This window comes from Geospiza fortis, unplaced genomic scaffold, assembly GCF_000277835.1.
Source record: "Geospiza fortis unplaced genomic scaffold, GeoFor_1.0 scaffold203, whole genome shotgun sequence".
Taxonomy (NCBI): domain Eukaryota; kingdom Metazoa; phylum Chordata; class Aves; order Passeriformes; family Thraupidae; genus Geospiza; species Geospiza fortis.
In genome coordinates, this window is record NW_005054385.1 from 2,623,660 (window position 1) to 2,646,606 (window position 22,947).

Sequence of the window (22,947 nt, forward strand, 5' to 3'; positions counted from 1 at the left end):
TTACTGAAGAGCCGCACCTATCCACAGGCGGCTCTTTGTGCGACAGATAAAAGACGTAAATAAACGTATAAATAAATAAATAAGTAAATGATGTTCCTGACTCGGAATTGTTACCCTAATGAAGTCAAGACAGTTTCAGCCCTTAAACGTGAATTACACGTCAGGAAAGCCTGTTGTTTAACCAGTCTGACACTTAATTTCCCTTTTTTCCCCCTTCTCCCTCTTCGTAAGCCAGCGAGCAAGCTAAACATATGGACTCCTATTGTTAAGAAGTATGGTTGCGTTCGGTTGCATTTCACTAGGTCCTTGAGTGGAATTAAGACTACTCCCCTCCTTTCCTCCCCTGCAATGCAGACATGACCTAAAGATGAACTGAGTTTGCCTAGTGGCAATGTTCACTTCAGTTGAAATGAATGCTGTCAGTGCTTTCATAAATGTTAATTGATGTTTGTTTTAGCCAAAGAAGTACCTCAAACCAGATAAAATTGTGTGTATTTGTTCTGCAGAGCTGGGGTTTGGTGACATAAAGCAGTGCCATAAGTCTTGGTGGCGCATGTTTTCCTGCACTTAGACTTGTTTCTCCCTCTTTCTATCATGAAGATTGCCATTAAGGGTATTGAAAGAGAGCTTATCTGCCCAGCGTGCAAGGAATTGTTTACCCATCCACTGATCCTTCCATGCCAGCACAACATCTGTCACAAATGTGTGAAAGAAATACTTTTTGCATTTGAAGACTCCTTTGCTGATGGAGGCTCTGAATCCTCTAATCAGAGTAGCCCTCGAATTAGAATCGCTGCTTCTAGCATGGACAGAATTGACAGGATTAATAGATCAGGTATGTATCAGAAATTGTGCATGTTTTCCTGATTTTATTATTAGACTGGCTTGAGCTGAATGGTGTCTGCATTGGTAAAATGTCTTCCTGGTACTCCTGATGTGGTTATAGAGATAACTTGGGGATAGTGCTACTCTTGTTAATTTTGTGTCCTGAACAATGGGAATATTTTTAAGGACAATGCACTCTGTTCCATCTTTAATAGATTCGTCTTTGTGGCATTCTGTAAATCTTTATAACCATTGTGTTTGTTTATTTCTGTATTTCAGTTGCATGGTGATGTAGTAGCATCATGTTCAGTAGCATGGAGACGTAGATTTTGGCGATTTCATTGCCTGCCATGGTTTGCTCTGGTTTCAACCAACCCCAGTGCAGTAGTTCTGACTTCCTTCTGAGCCTGTGTAGACTTTGCAAGCTACTTTTGTCCTGCCCACTTCATTATGCATACAGTAAACAATTTTCCATTGGTTATGACTAGTGCACAGTTGCAGATTTGAAGGGCAGATGACTGGAAGCAGACAGCCCTAACAGCCTCCTTCTTGCTTGAAGATTTAAGGAGTGCTTAGCTTTAGGACTCCTCATGCTCTTTGTGGTATTGTGCTAGAAAAATTCTTGCAGTCTTTGTAGTCTGTGGATGAGTTGGTTTGCTCTCCTACAGATGCACTGAAAGTGCTTTGTGCATGCTTTACTTCTTGAAAGATATCTGATCTTGTCTTTCAGGCTTTTTTCTGACATAATTATCCACTTTAAACCACACTCCTCTGTGCTCAGGAGGAGTTAGCAACAAGAGAAACTCTAAAGCTTTATCTTTAAAAGGCTAATGCTGGTTCATAGTTTCTTAATGATTAGGAATATATTAAAGAGGATCAGCTTCGGCGAGTGGGGTTGATTTTACTAACAATTGGTATGAAGCTGTGGTTGGCTCCGCAGATTTCTGAGCATTGTCCGTAGAAAACACCTGGTTGGGTGGTGAGGAAGGAGGTTTGGTTGAGGCGTCCTGGGATTTTACACCCAGGCTGGGGACATCTCATGAGTTACATTATATTTCACGTTACTAAAGTTCATCCTTCCCAGTTTTCGCAGATCAAATGTGCAATTTCACCAGCTTCTGCTTAGTACTGAATTGTTAGTACTGGTACTCTTTCAAATAAATTTGTTAAGCAAAAAGCCACTTGGTACTTCTCCTGCCACCACCGCCACGTTCTGAGATACACGTACACAAGTTGTTGCAAGAGTTGTAAATATTTAAATCCACCGTGGTCTGCCACCGTCTCAGCAAACTGATGGGAATATATCTCCTGATCTGACCTGCTAACAGGGAGGTGATGGCTTTCTTAAAGACCTGTTTGATGAGTAGCAAGAGAGGGTTGAGATTTGGAAATAATGAGCTTGCCCCCTCTTACCTCAAAGAGTGTTGGGCAGATGCACATCACAGGAAAATTATCATCTCAGACAGTTCAAATTTACAGAATGAAAAGCATATGGAAATTGAAGCATTAAAGAATAGATGTTTAAATTCAGATTATACTGTCTTTGCTTCTAATGTTATAGGCATTATAGCTCCATTGCGATATCGAGTGTGAGATTTGCTCTCAGACCAGTTTGTTACCAGCAATGGTTGCCAGCTTGCAATTTATATTTGCCTAGCTGTTTTATTGCGTCTGAAGAACTCATACTGTGCATTGCCTTGCTAAATTGGCTTTGTGATCTGTGGGGGAATTTGCAAGAAAACAGCTCCATAAGAGAGATAATGCAAGGAAAACATTCAAAGTGGGGTCTCACATGCATAACAAAAATCCACTAGAACTTCTGGGAGGCTTGTGCAGGGCATGCCAGTGTCAAGACCTTAGTGCCACATTTCAAAATGCATATGACACCTTATTCCCACTATGGGGTTTCTTTTTTCCCCCCACTTAAAGAATCCCTGATGTCTCTGTAAGGAATAGAATCTATTTAAAATGGGTTGGCATTTAAATTCTTGATATGCCAGAAGGAGCTAGTCTGTGTTTGGTCATGTTCTGTATTTGTTGTGCACACACAGCTTGCATTTACAAGTACAATTTCTCTTGGTGTAAAAACGACAGAACTCACAGAAATGGAGTGTATGTGCTGCTTAAAACCCGCTGTATGTGCTGGTTAGAAATGCTCTCCTGTTTGTATTGTATTTAAAATAATTTTTAGTTAGCAAAGTCTTGCTGTATATAGCATGAAAATGAAGGCTATTTCTTATTGCTATTCAGTTATCTCTAATGTTACTGTAATTACAGTGTGGGTGCAATTAAAGCGTGTAATGTGGTTATGTTGACACTCGTGTGAAAGTTTGAAATATCTTTCCTTATGCCCCTCCCCCTGCCAATGCCTTATTTCTCCCTTTTCCTGTTCTGCTTAAATCTTACTGTTGTTTGATATGCTAGGAAATTAAACATTCTTGCCTTTCAACCCTGCAGGAGTTAAGCAGCCACAGGAGAGAAAAGAGTTGGTGCTTTTCATTTGAACCATTGTAAACCAATGGTATATCTCATTTTTTGATGTCTAAACAGCTCTCTGTTCATTGTTCGCAGCCTCACAGAGGAGGTCTTTTGGGTGCAGAGGTAGAAATGCTTCACTTCTTGTGTTGGCTAGAGATAGTCTAGCATTTAGATCTCGAGTTAAATATTGTCAATTAGCATATAGCTTTTTGTCAGTGGTCAAGTCCACAAAAATTATTTTGCAGTGACTAAAGGTACAGCGAAGAAGTTCTATAAGGGCAGCTTTTCATTCTGTGCAAGAGTGATTTAAAGGTCAACTGGACTGGAATTCAGTTAAGGATTGGATTATATTTTTTTCCTTGTGTGTATATGACTGAATATACATTGGTGGGTACAAAAATGCACACAGAACCCTAGCAATCACCACACTGCCTCCTCCACCCCCTGCTTTTTAATTTTCAGGAGTTTACATGCTGAAGTTTCAATGAAACTGTCTTACTGATAATGAAGTGTGATTATTGGATTGGTCTTCCTTACGTTTACAGGTCGTGTTTGGCCATCACTGCTAAATGGAATGTAATATTGGTTCATTATTGTATTTAAACCTGCTTAATTTGATGAAGAACAGATTGAAATTTACACCATGTTGAAATGAGTAGGTAGTTATGAATCTCACAGTTTATCACAGCACATGAATGTGTGAGGAAAATGAAACATTTTACACTTAGACTTGTAGTATTTGGTGTGTCTAATGACACAATCAGATTGAAGGATAGTCAGTCTTTTCATGATATCTTGTTTCCAAAATTGAGCTTTGTCTGAGCAGCTCAGCCACTGTGTGGACTTTTTAAATACTGATTAAATTTTTTAAATGTAATTGTTGGTCAAAAATGGGAGAAAAGTCCCCAAATTCCTTGTTGCCGCAGTCTTGGCAGACACATGAGTAATCATAGAATATGGTGTCCTTCAAGACAGATGTGAAGTGAGCTAAACACAAATCTGAATTTCACACTCAGTGGAGGACAAAGCAGTTGATGGGAAGAGGAAGTTAAATTGCCTCAGCTGAAGGCTGAAAGTGTCCTTAAACGGAGATACCGTACAGTACCATCAGACCTCTTGGAAAGCTGTCCATGTCTGCTCTTTTTGCAGAAAGCTGTTTTGATTTGTGAAAGACTAAAGTATCTGAAAGTAACATTTTGGGTCTGCTGGCTTCTCTTAGGACGCCTCTCCCCTTTCCCCTTTCCCTCTCTCTTTCTCTCCCGCTTCCCTCTTTACCCCTTCCCCTTGCTATCCCTATCACCTTTTTTCCCTTCCCTTTTTCCTTCTCTCTAAAAGCCCATACAAAAACATTAACTGAGTTATGGGGTAACATATATATTTGTATTTTAAAAAAGAGAATCCAGTTGCAAGAGAATCCAGTTGACTTTTAAATCTTTTTTTATTAAACTTTCACACATTAAATGTCCATATCTTCCACAACCATAGAATTCTGGTAATACTGTTTACTTGAAAAACACAGCTTTAAGATGTCTTATCCCTTTGCAAACCATTCACTGCAGCTTGGACTTTTCAACATTTTAAGTGTTGGTACCTCTCCTTGCGAAGATGATGTTTAAATATTGTCCTTAAAGGACATACTTAAAATTGCTTTTTGACTTGAGTCTTTGCAATCTGTATGGTAACACTTGTGAGTCTGAGTGTATGTTGTGATTTTTTTTTGTAAACTGATTGAGCAACTTATTGCAAGTGGAGCAATCAGTTTACAAATCACAGTGGAAAATTTCGTGTGGTGATTTCTAATATTTCACAAAGTACATGTTTGCTTGTTGTAAACTGAATTGGCAAGTCTAAAAGAGAGTGTGGGTAGGAGCTAAGTTTCTCTAAGCTGCATATCTAAATATGTCTACAAAATCCAAGGGGTTTTTTGCTCTTTTTTGTGTGCTTTTTTTTTTTTAAATTTTTTTAAATATAACCAGAATTTATTTTCAGCAAGTTGGACATCATACAGATAGGAAAGATAGTGTCCAAAGTAATTCACTACTTCATCAGTGCTTTCTTCTTAAAATATGAGTATAGAAATCCTTTAAGCAGAAAGCAACTAGAGTGGTAGTATTTTAACACTCACTAGGCAAAAAGAGGATGTATCTCCTTATTTTTGAGTATTGAACTGGCAGAACACGCCAAGCAGCTTAGCAAATAAATTTCGAGGGTTTAAAATGGGAAAAAAAACCCAACCTAGATTCTCAGAGTGCTGTCAATGAAAAGGGATGAGACATCTGAAGGTGTGCAGGACTTCCTTGATACTGGATTGCTTTTCGTAAAGAATGTCACCAGTCTTTGCAGAGCATGGCTCATGATGACAGTCTCATTTCGGTCCACCACAGGCAGAATGAAAGGCCTCCATTGGGATGGATAAGAATTTCAGATTGTATTTTTAAACTTGACCACTGCACCATGTTTTTTTTTCCTTGTTTTCTTGCTTTGTCATTGTTCGCTCTCTGCTCTAGCATACTACTTGTAGGCAGTCCTGATATATGCTGCATTGTATGATTATTTTATTAGTTTCAGCAAATGTGTGTATTCTAGATCACTTTTTGTAGCTGTTGTCTGCATGGCATTGCATGTAAAGCCATCTTTTTGTCTAGGACATTGTAGAAGTCTGTATAGAAGATTTCTCTGTGTTCCTGTGTGCAGTGCTAGCTTGGAGCGTACACTGAAAATACAATTTGTGTTTCACTGTTATTGCTGTGCCTTGCATGCGTGTGTTGCTGTGTATGCCAAGTTATAAGTACTGCAGGATGTGCAGTAATTAATTCATTTCAAGTAACCATGAAGAAAAAGTGAAATCAGGCAACAATCACTACTTCCTTAGGTAGAGAGTTGCATACCTATGCCTTGTGTCACCCATCCTCTTCTGTAAATGCAGCCTAGTTGTTCTGCTCAGAACTTACAGAAAAGCATGGGACCAAGCTGGGCGGGAGACTGTCAGTGCATGCACACTTATCCATGCTCTGATTGTGACTTCGTAGCTGACAGTCATGCATAACTACCATGGGTTAAATTTCAAAGATATTTAAAGGAACTGATTCCTCACAGGAGGGTTGTTTTGGTGTTTCATTTGAAGAGACTGGAAAGGGCATGATAGGAATGGAGGTTTTGGATTGTTAGGTGAAGGAGCAACAGGAGAGTAGCTCAAGGCAAGTGTCTTTTGGATAGCATTACAAGACACTTCAGAAAGAAATAAAGCATTGGCAATTTTGATGGGAAAATACTGATTAAATACAGAGAAGAACAAATTTCCCTTTCTGAAGAAGAGCCAATTTCAACACTAAGAATTCAGCTTTAAGTCATACCTCCATTTACAAATTTGTTAGTGTCCTGGTTTCAGCTGGAATAGAGTTAATGATATACTGGAGTATATATTGAAGGGGTAACAAAAATAAAAAAATAGTAATACAAAAGAGAGAGAGGACTAAAAATCAAAGAAAAACAAGTGATGCACAATACAATTGTTCGCCCAGTGCCCACCCTGTCACACCTGACTGCCCCTAGTTTATGTCGTGTCCAGGACATGTTATGGTTTGGAATATCCCTTTGGCTGTTGGGGTCAGCTGTCCTGGCTGTTCTCCCTCCTGGCTTTTCATGCACCTGCTCTCTGGTGAAACATATAAAACTGGGAAGTCCTGGATTTAGGGTAAGCACTACTTAGCAACAGCCAAAACATCAGTGTAGTAACCTCACACCGAATCCAAACCACAGCACTGTACCAGCTACTAAGAAAATGATCTCTAACCCAGATGAAATCAGGACAGTTATACCAATATGCAGTGCTCTTAAAGAGATCTTAAAGCAACACACCAGAACTACAGAATTTGGGGGTTTTGGTTCTTTGTAAGGTGAAGCTGAGAGAATACAAGTTAAGCCTAAGGACTGGCTTAGCCTGCTTTTGAAATACATAAAGGATTCTTTCTAGTAGTTGCAGCTTGTGGGTATATGATGAGACAGGATGCACTCCTGGTTTGATAACCTCAGGAATATTACCTTGAGAATAACCTCTGAGTCTGTGTGAGCCATCTCCTTACAGACTCAAAAGGCTTAATTTAGTGGCTTTTCTTAAGCCTGTGATTTTACTTTGGAGAGAGACTTGAGAAAATCAAGAAAACAGAGAGTAGGAAAGCAACACCTGCAGGTTTTTTTATATTAATAAGCTGTCATTGTTTCTCTTCAACTCCCTAAAGTCTTACAAGCTGAAAACTTACCTTGTTTTCTGGGAAAACTTACCTAGTTTTCTTGCTCTCTGACCAGACTGTCACATCTACAAGATGTCACACTGTTCCCTCATTTTCCATTTTTTTTGTAATGCCTCTTGGGATGAGTAAATTAAGTTTGAACTCAGCCAAAGCAAATATCAGGGACCTCAAGGTTGGCTATGTGTTTCTGTTGCTCTGGGAGTAAGCATCTTTCACTTCAATATGTTAGGAGGCTGCTGCTCTCTAGATGGGTAACCAGTTAGTGTAAACCAATTGGCTTCCACGAAGTTTTGTGTTTATTGTTTCAAAAGGTTACAGCTTGAGTGCATCCAAAACTAGATAAAGAAAATGGAATTGGAAGAGCTAAATTTATCTTAACATAAAATTAAGTTTTCGAGTAATAGTTTGTAATCTTCTTTGGAGTCAGACATTACACTACCTTGTCAGGGCAATTGAATTCTCTTTGGCTTGGCAGACTGCATATGAATTGGTGTTGTACTGGTTTGGATGATGTGCTACAGTCTGGAATTGGTTCGTAAATTCCTGTGCTTCTTTTAAAATCTAAACCAGTTTGGTTTACACTCATCCTAAATTGGGTTTTGGTGTCTACACAGGTAGAAAACGCAATTCACTGACTCCTAGATCGACTCTGTTTCCTTGTCCGAGTTGCCAGCGGGATATTGATCTTGGGGAGCGTGGCATCAATGGCTTATTTCGCAACTTCACTTTGGAAACCATTGTGGAAAGATACAGACAGGCAGCCAGGGCAGCCATTGCTATTATGTGTGATTTCTGCAAACCTCCACCTCAGGAGTCCACAAAGAGTTGCATGGACTGCAGTGCAAGCTATTGCAATGAATGTTTCAAAATACACCATCCTTGGGGAACAGTGAAAGCCCAGCATGAATACGTAGGACCAACCACCAACTTCAGACCCAAGGTAAGTATTCTGTACCTTACAGAATTCAGGTTGCAACATTCTCATGTAGCTGCAGACATATCTGTGCAATGATAGTTGCTTTTTAGGACCATGATTGCTTTATTGACAATTGCTGTTTTTTATTGAGTGAACCACAAGCTTTTGCTCCTTGCTGTCATTGAAGGGGACATTGAGAACATACTTGAAGGGTCCTGTAAAAATAAGGGTTTTTACTTTGTGGAGTGGATTGTGTTACTTGTGATTTGAGTCTTCCTTTTCTTTTTTTTTTTCTTTTTCTTTTTTAAGACTTATTGTTCACAAATAACAGAATATTCTAAGTTGGAAGGGACCCACAAGGATCATCAAGTCCAGCTTTTGAGTGAATGATTCATACATGGATTGAATCCATACCCTTGGTGTTACTGGCACCTTGGTCTTGAGCATCTAGAATGGACTGCCTGGGAAGGATGCCTGTGTGTGGTAAACTTAAAAACCCTCACACACCTGGCCTCTTCCATGCCCCCTTTAGGTACATCCCCTTTGGATGCTTTGTGCTTGAAAAACAGTGATAACAAAATGCCACTACCTTTGTGTCTCATGCTGAGCGTGGTGCAGTACGTGGCAGTGCCTTATTGAATTTGTTAGATCACAGATGTTACATGTCACAGATACTATCTTGCTAACCGGGGACCACAATAATGGCCTTAATGTCCCAGCACAGGTTGGGGGACATTAAGGGGCATGTGCCTGTTCCTCCTTGCTGGATGTACCACAGGTGCCAGACATGCTGATGGTCAAGGAGTCCTGATTAATTATGATTAAATTAAGTAAATTTGACTAATGTGCAGTGCGTAAGAAGCTCTTGGCTGCTGGTGTACTTTCCTTCTGAGACTAGAAAAATTTGAGCCTCTAAAGTTGGCACACTGGGAGATACTCAACATCCAGAAGTCCACTTGGTGGTGTTTTCCTTGAGTCTAAAACATCAATTCCAGTTAAAAGTGAGCATGTGCTTCATATGCTTTCAAATGTGCTTGCACATTGTGTGAAATGTCCCTCTATTGGATAAATGAGAAAGGTGAAAGTTTGCATGCTATCTTCTAGCTCTTGCTTTAAAATGCTGTACAGCTCCTTAAAAACTTCTCTACTATGGCATCTAAATCCTCACAGCTGCTGTGCTGCTATGGGAAAATACCAAAGGCATCTTGTGATCCCTGTGCACTCCTAAAAGCGCCCTGTGGTGTTACACTACATGCAGACTGAATTCAGGATTAAAATCAGTAGGTGAATTCTCTTGAAGCAGAGCATAATGGGGTGAAGTGGTTTAGATTATTCTGACACTGATGTATTAAGTGTGTGTGCACATGTGGGATTTAGCATTTCTAATTGTATGTGAAGAGAGGAAGAGGGGGAAAAAAGGAGAAAAGCACAGTGTAGTTAACTTTAGGTACATCTACTTGTTTTGAAAAACTTCCCAACTGTGGTAAGCTGATCTTTACCATGCTCTTATAGAAACTTCTCTGAGGACTGTTTGAGCTTAATATAAAGTAAGAAAAGTGCATTTTTCATTGCACTGCATTTTTAAGACCTGAGCTGAAAGCATGAAGTATTTGTTGATTTCCTAAACAATGTCCTCAGTCACCACTTTAATTTACAACCAGGCTGGAGAGCACTTTGTAGGGTATGTGGTGGGGATGGGAGAAGCACATACTGGGCTGATTGTTCTTGAGTCTTGAGAGAAGACAAGGCAGTCTGCTGACCTCTGCTGTCTCTTGCTTGCAGGCTGTAGTTCTTGCTTATATGAGGAGATGAATAAAAACAAGGATTTTCTGTGACGTGTGGCTATACACTGCTGTGGAAAAATTACTTCCACTGATTAAGTGAATGACTGTAGCTTTTGGAGATGTTTGCCTGCACAGCTGATTTTCTTGGCAGCTTCCTTTTTTCTCTTTTTTATTTCCTTCCAAATCCAGTAGTCAATCCAAATGGGATTGCTAATTGCATATTTGGTTTAAGGATAGTCTTAAGGTGCTGGTGAGACTGGTGCCTTTCACCATACCTTAAGATAACATTTGAGACTTGAAAGCTGGTTTCAAGTTTTAGCTTACTGTGTCCATATTTGTGCTGCTCACAATATTCTATTTTTATGCCCTTTCCTGACCTTTCTTGTGTGGGGGCATATTGAAACTGAAAAGCTTCCTCAAAAGTTCCTCTTTGGTAACTTTTATGTAATAGACGATCCAAATATTGTCTTTCAGTGCTCTAGAATGAGGCAAAGCAAGCATTGTTTCTTTTTTAAAACAAACACACACACACACGCTTTATATGTTTAATCTGTTGCCTGAACTTGGACTTGAGCAGCACTTTTTTAACTCTTTGAGCATTTATTTCAACAAGTTCTGGTTTTGAAAGGTGATGTTTAGCAAACAGATTTCTTGCAATGCTGTTTGAGCTAATCCTGGAAGTAGCAGCCAGTGTGAACAGTTTGTAACTGGAGTCAGACAGAGAAACTGAAACACAAAATTGAAGTGTTGTCTTTAAAATGACCGTAGCTGTAGGTGGTGGCTGCACTTCGTAGCTCCAAAAGCAACAGCTATGTGGTTTATTAAAATCTAGCTTGGACTTAAATTGCTACAATGTTATGTCAGCTCTTGCTTTAAGAAACAGTTCATAGCTCTTGCAAGAGATGCTGGCATGAGCATGGTTAAGTTTGACAGGCTGGGTGTGTTGTATACTGCATTTACAGCTCTGAGCTGGAGTGTAGGGTGCTGGAGGCAATGCAAACAACATGGGCAGGGTTTAGCAAAAGATTGATTGCTATATGGAGGCCACACAGACACTACTAGAGGCTTACTTACTGTAAAGCTTGTGAAACTGTATGTGTTCATCTGCTGGCTTTCAATGGCATTGACAAATATAAAAGGTAGAAGATAAACTGACTATAAAAATTCACTGATGAAGTCACATGCTGCTTTGGGTTCATTGGATGTTTTGATTTTTTGTTGAGAACCTCTACTTTTGGAAGTACACCTGTACTGTCTCTGCTCTTTTTTTTTTTTCCCCACAGATTTTGATGTGTCCAGAACATGAAATGGAGAGAGTAAACATGTACTGTGAAATCTGCAGAAGGCCTGTTTGTCATCTTTGCAAACTGGGTGGAGGTCATGCAAACCATAGAGTAACAACCATGAGCACTGCCTACAAAACCCTTAAGGTAAAAGAAAATATCATTGAGGGCAAAGTCCCACTGGATAGAAGCCAGGATGTGGGTTTAGGAGACCCTGAACTAGTTTTGAGCCCTGTCATTGTGCAACATTTGTTAATGTATACATTAATGTGATATAGGGCATATTTTAAAACCAAACTGTTTGCTATGATGCTTGAAATATAACCCCAGAAAAGTCCTGTCATCTTATTTCAGCTAATTGTACAGCAGTACAGACAACGCAGAAGGTTTAAGTAGTTAATCAACTTTACAATCATTTTTTTTTAATATAAGTGTTCAGGTAGCTTATGGTAGAGGATACTTCAGAAGCCCATCTGAGAAATATGCGTCTGAAGTATCTGTTGATATCTTTGTATGTATCTTTGTATGTTTCTGAAGCTGCATAGCTTCAGAATGTTAATTTCCTAAGCAAAGTGCAACAGTAAAGATTTGCAAACATCAGATTGTTATTGAAGACAGCACCTACTTCCTCTTCTTCCTTTTCTTCCTCTCTTGCTCTCAGGAGAAAAAAAAAAGGAAAAAAAAAAGATCAGATTAGCCTGCCTTGTGCTATTTGGCCTCCTCACCAGTTTGCAAGGCTTTTCCTGTAACTCTTGCAGCTAAGGAAGCACTGGGACAAATCTGTGATTTGAACTACTCATTTTTCTAGCAACTCTTACTACAAATGAGTTAATAACTATCCTTTCTGTAAGTTTAATGTCCTGAAGCGTCTTTTTCCCAATCCAAGAGAAGGTGATTCCTGGGTGATTGGGAGCCAGCTGACACTGTTACCTCTGATCCTTAAGCCTGTGCTAGCAGTCTCTCTCACAGTTGCTTTGATGTCACTGCAGGTCACCAAACAATTATCCACAGGACTGCTGCTCATAACTGGTGTCATGCTTTTGTCCTTGTGGCTAGATAAACTGAGGACAAAACAGCATGACCTGCTTGTGCTGGTTGTCACTTTGTGTGAGATGCCCTGTTTTTGCTGGTTTACTTCAACAGGAGAAACTTTCAAAAGATATCGAGTACCTCATCAGTAAGGAGTGCCAGGTGAAAGCTCACATCACACAGCTGGATCTGCTGCTGAAAGAAACAGAGGTAAGAGTGGCTTCAAGGTTGTCTGGGGTTGGCCTTTGTACAGTCACAGGAGGGATTCAAAACTGTTTCCAGTGAAATGTTTCAAACTTTGAGTTTTTCAGTTAAGAAGTAAAACAATTTTTCAACAGTTTGTGGTAGACTGAATCACACATGGTAAGACCTAGTCCAGCCAGTATGGGAAGCAGACAAAGGGAAGTTTATTTTTGTGTAAATTGAAATAAAATAAAGCTTACTTGATACCTTAATCAAAGTGGGTTACATATAGCGTATTTGTGTATTTATGATGGTGCACTATTTACACTGCCTGTTTACCTTGAGAAAGGCAGAATTAAGGGCAAAATCTCCCTGCAAAAGAGTCACATACAAGCTGAAATGCACAAAGGCAGAAATGAAAGAAGCTCCTAGTACTGATGTGTCTTGATTGCAGACTGCCTCTGAGTTTTGCAGTTCCTTTTATCCAGGGCAGTATTCAGAGGTGACACTATGGTTCACGAGAAGCTGGGCTGGACCCTCAGGTCAGGGTGGATGGGGAAGGTGGAAGGGCATCTAGCACTTGGGCATGAAGACTTCTGAGACTGTTTTTACAGTGCTTTTTCATGAGCTATCTAGACAAATGTAATGCATAACTCAGGGTGTAATCAGAGGAATACTTTCCTGCTCTTCATTCTCTGTTAAAGACAGCAAATGCTGACTAGCTTGGGTGGTGTGCTGATCTCATTTTCAGTGCTGAATAGCATAACAAAGCTCATTAGTCTTACCTGTCAAATGGATTTCTAGATTACTGTGATGTCTTGAACAACCTTAAGTATGTTTCTGTACAGAGTCACAGTGATGTAGAATCTGTCTGAAATGTCTTTTGTTTGCTCCTAGTGCAACAGTGAAAGAGCTAAACAAGAAGCATCTCAGAGTTTTGAGAAATTATATTGTGTCCTGGAAGAGAAGAAATCTGCAGCTCTTAGGGCAATCGAAACTTCTAAGAATATAAGGTTGGAAAAATTGCAAACACAAGTGGAAGAATACCAAGGACTCCTGGAAAATAATGGCCTTGTAGGATATGCTCAAGAAGTGCTTAAAGAAACGGATCCCTCTTGTTTCGTTCAAACAGCAAAACAACTTCATGTCAGGTATCTTAAATATGTTCTGTCTGAGGTGCAAGTGCTGTTCCAGGATGTCTGTGCAGCTGTATTCTTGGGAGATTATCCTGGTCATGTTTAGCTGGTATTCCTGCATTAGAGTGTGCCTTAGAAAACGACACTTAGGAGAGGAGTGCTCTTGTCCTGCCACAATGCCTAGCCTTGTTCAGTGGGACTGAAGTGGGAGGGTATTCTGTTTAGCTCCCTGACAAATTCCTTGTCTCAGAGATTTTATCAGGTATTTGCAAGTTAATCTACCAGGTCTCTTCTGGCTTTAGGCTCTTTGATCTTTGTGTTCTCTACTAGTGCCCTACATCAGTTTTGTTCTTTGAACATAATGCTCCAGATTGTTTAAATGCTGTGCCAACTGAATGACTACCTGTTCATTATCTTTACACTGATGTACAAGAGGCCTTTAAATTTGGCATTTGAGAATCTTTCCAGAGATTCTTGAGAAAATTTCTGGGAGACATCAGTAAGTACATGAAAGCAAAACTTTTTTAAAAGCAAAACCTAGCATTTTTACTTCAAGGAATGTCCAACTTGAATTGCCTTTTTTTTTTCTTGTGCTATCCCACTTTTGTGTTTTCAGAATCCAAAAAGCTACTGAGTCTCTGAAGAGCTTTAGGCCAGCAGCTGAAACTACTTTTGAAGACTTTGTGGTGGACACTGCCAAGCAAGAAGACATCCTTGGTGACTTGTCCTTCCATTCCAACGGTAAGTTCTGAGAGCATTAGGTCTTTCTCAAGTTTTAGCTTTAAGGGCTTATCTGGAGAAAGGCAGAACTTGCACAGGGTGGCAGTTGCAGAGCTCAGTGTTGTGGCTTGCATTGTTCCTTCTGTCTCCATGATTCAGAAAGCATTACCTGGCAGCAGTGTCAGTTTCAGCTTTCATAAAGAAACTAAAATTAGGTTTCCTTTCCTTCAGTACCAGTTTGCACTGGCTTCCAAAATATTGTATTTACATCACACTCAGTCTTTCTAAAAACTTTTTATTGCATGACAGAAAGTAATAGTTTTTAAAGCTGCCAGAAAAAAAAAGACTCAAGCCTTTCAAAGTAAAAACAGAAAATAGGGGATTTATTTAAGTGTATGAACAGAGAACCATCCTCATCTCCTTTTAACTGAGTCAGATTCCCCCCTTTAACAGTGCTATAGCTCAACAAAGGGGTTATCTCTTGGTTTAAGATAGTTTTAAGAGGTGGATGCTTTAAAATGAGTTTCCTTGCAATATAGTTTTAACCAATCCCTTTCCACCAATAAGGAAGAACAAATATGAGTAGATACAAGTAAAGAAAATAACAGTTTACTAAAAAAACAAAATAGCAATGGGCCAAAAATAACTGTAGTAGTCCCTAGTTACAAAGTGTCTGAAATCTCACAGGGGCACAGCTAGATTTGGAATGCAGTAACAGTTTGGGTTACCCAGGACTGGTTGTATGATTAACTCCAAAACAACACGTATCTAAATTTCAGAGCCTTTTTGCCCATGTGTTTCAGGTCTAGGAATACCAGAAATCAACGAAGAGCAGAGCAGAATGTACAACAAAACTCTTATCAGCTGGGAATGCTCTGGGAAGACAGATTCAGCTGATATCTATGTCCTTGAGTATCATAAACTTAATAAAGAAGAGGAGAGTGTGACATGGCAGAAGACTGAAGTGTGTGGCAAGAGCAAAGTATTATCTGATCTCGATGATGACAGCAGCTACGCCTTTAGAGTTCGAGCTTACAAAGGGTCTATCTGCAGCCCTTGGAGCCGAGAAGTTATTATGCGTACTCCTCCAGCTCCAGGTATGAGATTTTCTTATGTCTGTCAGTGTTAAGAGCTGAAAGTAGTTTCCAGTAGCTCCCAGATGTCTCCTACACTGTTACCAGTTTCATAAATGTTTAGAAGCATTGTTATAGATTAAGTCAGTAACATACAGAGACTGTTAGCTTGCATGACATTCCTGGTAGCCTTTAAAAGTGGCAAATTCTAATGCTTGTATGACTTAAAATGTAATTTATAAGCACAGAAGGCCAAATACATAACTAAGCAGATTTTTTTTTTTGGGATACTATTTTTCAGTTTTCAGTTTTCTTTTTGATGACAAATGTGGGTACAACAATGAACATCTCCAGCTGAACCCAAGAAGAACATCTGTGGAAAGTAGGGCTGGATTTCCTCTGCTTCTGGGATCTGAGCGCTTGCAGGTTGGATGCTTCACAACCCTGGATTACATCATTGGTGACACTGGGATTGCCAAAGGGAAGCACTTCTGGGCTTTTAATGTGGAAGCCTACTCATACCTGGTGAAAGTGGGAGTTGTCCCTAGCAGCAAGATACAGAAATTGTTCCACAATACCTCTGATGTTATCAGTCCAAGGTAAATTGCATACTCTTGCTTTAATGCATGTTTTACATAAGAGGATGTTTTTTTAAAAAAATAAATGAAGAGCAAGTCTGTTCTCAGTTAGTACACAAGGTGAACCTAACCAGAGAAAAGTTTGAAGGATATTGTGTAAGCAGTTTCTTCCATCATTTGCAGAAAGATGTCCTGATTATCCAGAGTCCTATTTTCTTTCTTTTTGGGAAAGAAGTCAGGTTCCTGTAGATGCCAAGGAATGTCAGTTAAAGCAAGAAGGTTAATAATAAGTGTAAGTTTTAAGATTGAAGCAATACTTGATTATCAGTAGTAAGGCTCTGCCTTAATTCCCTTGGCATACAAGGTTTGGCAGCCTTTCAGAGGAATGGCGTTCACTGTGCATATTTGTATGTTTTTGCACTAGCTGTGTCACAGTGGATTCCAAGTCACTGACTTACCCCAGGCTACATGGTTGCATACTGTATTGGAGTGCTACTGAGCACAAGCCAAAGTACAGTGGACAAACCAATAAAAAGATTTCCATCTCACAATTACAATTAGAGCAAGCCTGGACATATGTGGGAACTGCAGTCAGGGAGGCTATCTCCTGGGGACTCTTATTTAGAAATTTAACAAATGTTTGTCTTCTTCCTGTATAACACATGGAAAATGTGTCAGCACAATCTTGAGCTGCTTAAAGCCAGATGGAGCCATTTGCAAAGTGAGAAATTAGATCTAAATTTCCTGATTTCTTTTTCCTTCTCCGCATAGATAGCTGTAAAATTTTAGCTGACACAGAAAGAACTGCCCCCACAAGCATCCCAAAACCGAAATCCTAAGTAGGGAATGTCTCTACCGAAGAATGTGTGCTTCTCTATGTGTCTTTATCTGAGGACAGAGGTGGAGAGAAAAGCATGTAGACTGACCAAATACGTCTGCAGACTCTCCAGTAACCATCTGGGAAACTTTCAGGGAAGTCTTCAGACAGAGCACTTTAAAAAAGCCACCAAACTTAAGCCACTAAAACACTACCTTTTGTTCTGTGATTTTTACAGATGTTGTAACATAGCAGCATCATGGAAAACTCACAGGACATGTTCTTGTCTGTAAGGACTGGTCATATTTGCTGAGTTACTTCTCAAGTTAACTAATTTACTGTACCTGTAGATTCATTAATGATTGCCTAGCCTAAGTACATTTAGATACATCCACTCCTTAGTAAAGCCTTCTACAGTTTTGTCCTTATTGGAGTTCAGCTGTTATTAATTGTTTGAAGTAACCCAAGTGAAATCCCACCTACTAAATGCCTCTTTTTTCCTGGCTAAGGTTATGTGTCACTGGTGTAAGCCAAGCCTGGTGGGATGAGTGCTGTGACTGGAGTGCCCTGTTGGTTACAGGCTCTTCAGAGGGACAGGGGAACAGATGAGGCGGGGGTGGCACTGTCTGTAACATAGTGTCTGGAATGTATGGAGCCTGCAGCTGGCAATGCTGCAGTTGAGAACCTCTGGGTAAGGATTACGGCACCAACAAAGTGGATGTCATTGTGGGAATCTACTACAGGCTACACAGCCAAGATGAGGACACTGATTAATTATTCCTTCTAATTCAGGGTATTCTATGATTCTATGATTTTTTTTTTACCATCCAAGGTTTTTGGGTGATCATATGGTGTTGCCTGTCTGACAGAAATATTCCTCTCCTGTTCACATCACTGATCCCTCTTCAGCATTTGTCAAAAGCACATGGGGTTTTTTTGTGTTCCAGATACGAGCAAGACAGCGGTCATGACAGTGGGAGTGAAGATACCTTCTTTGACTCATCGCAGCCTTGCACACTGGTCACTTTAGGCATGAAGAAGTTCTTTATCCCTGCCACACCTGCTGCTCCCAAGGATCCGGCCAGCAGAATCCTTCCCCTGCCATCGTGCTTGGGCGTCTGCCTTGACTGTGACAGAGGCAGGGTAGGGTTTTATGATGCAGGCCGTATGAAGTGCCTGTATGAGTGTGAGGTGGATTGCTCTGGCCTGATGTACCCAGCGTTTGCTCTGATGGGCGGTGCGGCAGTGCACCTTGAGGAGGCTGTCACAGCCGAGGACAGGGAGTACCATGATGACATCTAGTGCAGTAATCTCTTCCCATTGCTGTTCTGAGACAGAAAATGAAAGCAGAAGAATTCTACCTTAGCTTTTAGTCCTGATAAATAATATTCTACCTAAAAGTTGCTCACAAGCCTCTGGCCTGTGATTTTTTTCAAATAAATGGTCCAGGCACTTCTGCACCAGAGGAATTCTCCTGCCTTTCTTGTGATCTGTGCAATGCTGTTCTCCACACACTTCTTTTCCTGATGGAAGCAGGGAAGAAGTCTGACTAGCAACCAAAATTTACTTTTCAGGACTAGCAACCAAAACTTACTCTTCGGGGTAGAAATCTGCCTTTTATTTAACTTAAATCGTTACACAGTCAGTTTTGTATTTAATGAAGTCCAAGCTGATGGTGTGTGATTGCCATTCTCCTTTTAAGAAATCTGCCTGAATGCCTCTGCAGGGTTAAATGCTTTCCAGTTAACCCCTGAGCACCAGTTGGGCCTTTCAGCACAGAATAGCATATAAAAATATAATATGAAAGAAGAAGAAATTAGAAATGGTGTTGAATGTTTAACTTATACTTGGAATGATGAAGGTAAACTTGAATCTGATTGCATGTTGTATACCCTTAATGTGATTGTAAGTTAAAACTCAAGTTCTGACACTCAGTGTCATATAGTTGGTGGCATAATGGTAAGTTTCTTTATTCTTCTAGGCTTTTACTATAAGCTATCTAAAATAAAGTGCAATTGTACCTTAAATGTCAGAATTTGGAATAAAAAATCAGAAATGTTTGCATGTGTGAGTAACGGTACCTGGTATTTAGGCAAAAGCAAGTGAGTTGCTGACATGAGTAATTATATGTGAATTTAAAAAATTAACCTATAAAGCAAGTATTAAAGAAATACCTGATTGTTTTTAATCTAGTAGCAGCTTGGATTTTTCTTAGTAAGAATGTTAAAAATGCACTAGTTAAGTTTTGAGGCCTAATTTCTGCCTTAAAGGATGTCTCCCTTCAAATTTCAGCTCCTCTAATGTTAAAAACTGTATCACATTCGCAGAATCATATAACCATGGGAACAGCTTGAGTTGGAAGGGATCTTTAAAGACCATCTAGTTCCAACCCCCTTTGCCATGGGCAGGGACATCTTCCACTAACCAGGTTGCTCAAAGCTGCATCCAACATGACATTGAACACTTCCAGGGATGGGGCATCCACCACTTCTCTGGGAAACCTTCTCCAATGTCTCACCACCCTTATTGTTAGAAATTTCTTCCTAAAAATAAAATCTACAACCTAAATTGGTCATCTTTTAGTTTAAAACCATTGCCCTTTGTCCTGTCTCTCGAGGCCTTGGTAAAAGACTTCATCTTTTTTTAAAATCCTTTTTATATATTAAAAGGCCATAATAAGGTCTTTCTGCCGCCTTCTCCATGCTGAATAACTCCATCTCTTGCAGCGTCTTCACAGGAGAGGTGTTACAGCCTTCTGACAATTTTTGTGCCTCTCCTCTGGAACCACTCTGTAGTGGGGGCCCCAGAGCTGGACGCAGTGTGCACAAGCACACATTGCTGGTTCATGGCCAAGTTTTCATCCATCAGGATGCCCAAGTCCTTCTCTGTAGAGCTGCTCTCTATCCCCCAGCTGCTCTCTACATCCCCCAGTCTGTATTGATAGTGGAGATTTCCTGGATCCAGGTGCAGTACCCTGTTGTTGGTGAACCTCATGAGATCCACATCAACTCCGGTGCCAGGACAGACCCTTGAGGGATACTGCTCATTACTGGTTTCTGATTGGACATTGAGCTGTTGACTGTGATTCTTTGGGTATAGCTATCCAGCCAATTCCTTATTCACTGAACAGTCCATCCACTTAAACCCTTCTCTGTCAAGTTTAGAGATAAGAATGTTGTGGGGGATCTTATCAAAAGCCTTACAGAAGTCCAGGTACATGGTATGTCTTAGCTCTTCCTTTATCCACTGTTGCAGTCACTGGGTCACCGTAGACCAGTAGGTGAGTCAAGAAATTCTTGCCCTTGGTGAACTCATGTGGCTGTCCCTGATCACTTTCTTGTCTTCCGTAAGTTTTGACCTATCTTCCAGGAGGATCTGTTTCATGATCTTACTGAGAATGGAGGTGGACTGCCTCTCTTTATAGAAACCCATGTATAAAAAAAAAGTAGGGTGTGTGAACTGTTGACTTGTGGAAAAATAAGGATCTAAAGAGAAGGATGTTTCTAGTAAGTACTTGGTGCTTTCTAATTTGGGGATATGCTTTCTAATTTGGGGATATGCTTTGTAATTTGGGGATAGTGTTGCATCTTGATGAATGTGTGTGAAGTATGCTTACTAAGTACATGTATACAGCTGCAGAGCTCTGGAATGGGACCTGAAAATCACAATACAGTTAAGTGAATATAGGTCATAATGCAAATCTTTTGCAGGCTTTGCTGTCTGAACTGATCTGACCTCGAGTCCACCTCTCCCAGTGTCTTCTCTCTTAAGCCTCTGACTGTGGCCACGTTGGAAAAAACTGTCAGAAGCAGTTGTCTATGCCAGCATGAGCATGGCAGCCAGAAAGGCCAAGCAACCGCAACTTCTTGTCTGCATCTCACCTGCAAATGTTCTGTGTTGATAAGATTGTGTGAAAGTGCACTCCACAGATTCACTCTGAGTTGTGTGAGAAACACTTTGATGTCCCAACAGCAGGTGTGAAGTATGGGGTACCTTTTGGAATTTTCTCCCCCAAGAGAAAAGACAAACTGTCTCTTACTAGTTAGCCTTTTTAGTAATTTCTTCTGGTTTAGATGGTTATCATTATAGCCTTTAATTTCTGTCATTCCGTCCCTTTCATCTTCCCTCTTACTGGATTGAAGCCATTGCTCTCTTCTTGCCTGCTGAGGCTGACTGAACAGTCCGTCCATAAGACACTCTGTTGCTGTGAAGGATGACAAAGTTTTGTGTTTTCCTTCTTCTTGTAGTGCTAAAACCTTAATTGCCTTTTATTTGATTGATACCCGATACCATGCTCGTGATGAAGCTTCTGGAGTGTTTTTCATGCAGTCCTAATGGTTGTGCAGGGTGTGTGCAGGGTTTTCCCCACCTGGTGTGCTGGTTTGCATTTGTTTATGTTGATAATGCTTGTTTACCTAGTCACTGAGTTCTGAGGGCCTTCTGCAGCTCTTCAGTCGCTTCTAGACTTGGATGTTCCTGAGTAGCTTAATTGGAAACACAAACATGCCCATGTTTTTGTTTGCTTTTCCAGGTCTTGGAGCAAACTGGTTGTAGTGAGACTCAGACGATCTCCCTGCTGTTAAGATTTTTTATTCCTTCCACTTCTTTTCCCCCTCCAATATTTATTAAACCCCAAGTCAAGCACTGAAAACTCTTACATTAGTATACTCTGCTGAGTATTACGTGTGAGTGCAGCAGTCAGAGAGAGCCAGGAGAAAGGATTCTTACTTCAGTAGCTGTGACTTCTCCCCTTGTATAACTGGCAATGGTCAGTTCATCTACCACACCAAGAATCAGCTTAGAGCTGTAGGTTGTAGGGCTGAACTTTCTTTTCCAGACCAACTCTCCTTCCATAGACAAATGTTTCATTTTTGATTCCTCTATTTCAGAAACTGGTCTAAATTAGATTCTTTATGTCATGGTTAGCACTCCACATTTCCACATTTAGATTTTTTATAAGCATCTGGATTTGTATGCCCGGGCCTTTTTTTACTTTATGGAAATATTTGTAAATGGAACAATCTATTGCAGATATGAAGACAGTGTCTCAGACTCAATGATCTAAAAAAAGATTATTGGTTTGAGACTGTAGAAGTAAGAAATTCAAAATTTAGGGGCTTTTTCTACTAGAGTTTCAAATTAATTTAACATGTGTTCTGCTATGCAATTACTCTACTGGACAGAAACTGATGCTACTTTAAACATTTATCTACCTTTTGATATATCTGTATTTATCTCATCCTGAGTTTAAAAATTAATTTGGCTTTTGGTGTTACTTGAATACTTAGTATGCATTCCAGACCGTACTCTTTGGTGCTTACTCCAGCTTATTAAATAAAAAACACACTGTCAAGAGGCACTGACAACATGCTGTGATACTTTTTCCACTACTATGGAAGTGTCAGCTTTCAGAAATACAGTTCAGCAGTACTTGCCTATCCAGATAATTATTTTTTCAAGTTTCTCCCTATGAAACAGCACTTTACAATGTAGACTAAGCTAAAAATGGTGTGGTATTGTGTGGATCTTTGTGCAATATAGCTGTTTGGTGACTATGGTGTGACTTGCAAAGCTTCATACAGGTGTGAATCATGTAGACACTTTTTAGATACCTAAAGCTTTAACAAAAAAAGCCTTGTTTGAAAATATTCTGAAATGTAAAAGTGTTGTCCTGGGTTTTTTTTAATAAAAGCTGAAAATAAAGTATCAGTCATTCACATTATTGCATCCCAGCTCCTGAGTATCCTGGTTGAAATAATTTTTCCTACAAAACATGACAATAGGTGACTTTTGCGGAGAAAGCATTTCTTTGGTTCTCAACTGCGCTTATATACCAGTATCTTTGATTTTAGGAGGACTAAAGAGTAGTTTGGAC

At 39.9% G+C, this 22,947-nt stretch overlaps 1 protein-coding gene across 2 annotated transcripts; it reads left to right on the plus strand.

Annotated features, from left to right (window-relative positions):
• The first annotated feature begins 603 nt into the window (after positions 1-603).
• TRIM36 (tripartite motif containing 36) lies at positions 604-22,766 on the plus strand. 2 transcript variants are annotated; one of them, XM_005425339.3, is made up of 9 exons: positions 604-835; positions 8,168-8,493; positions 11,537-11,683; positions 12,680-12,775; positions 13,646-13,899; positions 14,501-14,625; positions 15,408-15,701; positions 15,979-16,276; positions 18,020-22,766. In XM_005425339.3, exons 1-9 carry the CDS (start codon positions 805-807, stop codon positions 18,372-18,374), a joined length of 1,926 nt encoding a protein of 641 aa, XP_005425396.2. In that variant the 5' UTR covers positions 604-804; the 3' UTR covers positions 18,375-22,766. The 2 variants fall into 2 exon arrangements, with proteins under 2 accessions (XP_005425396.2, XP_030916420.1); XM_031060560.1 differs by having other exon boundaries at positions 712-800; positions 8,379-8,493.
• The last annotated feature ends 181 nt before the right edge of the window (positions 22,767-22,947 follow it).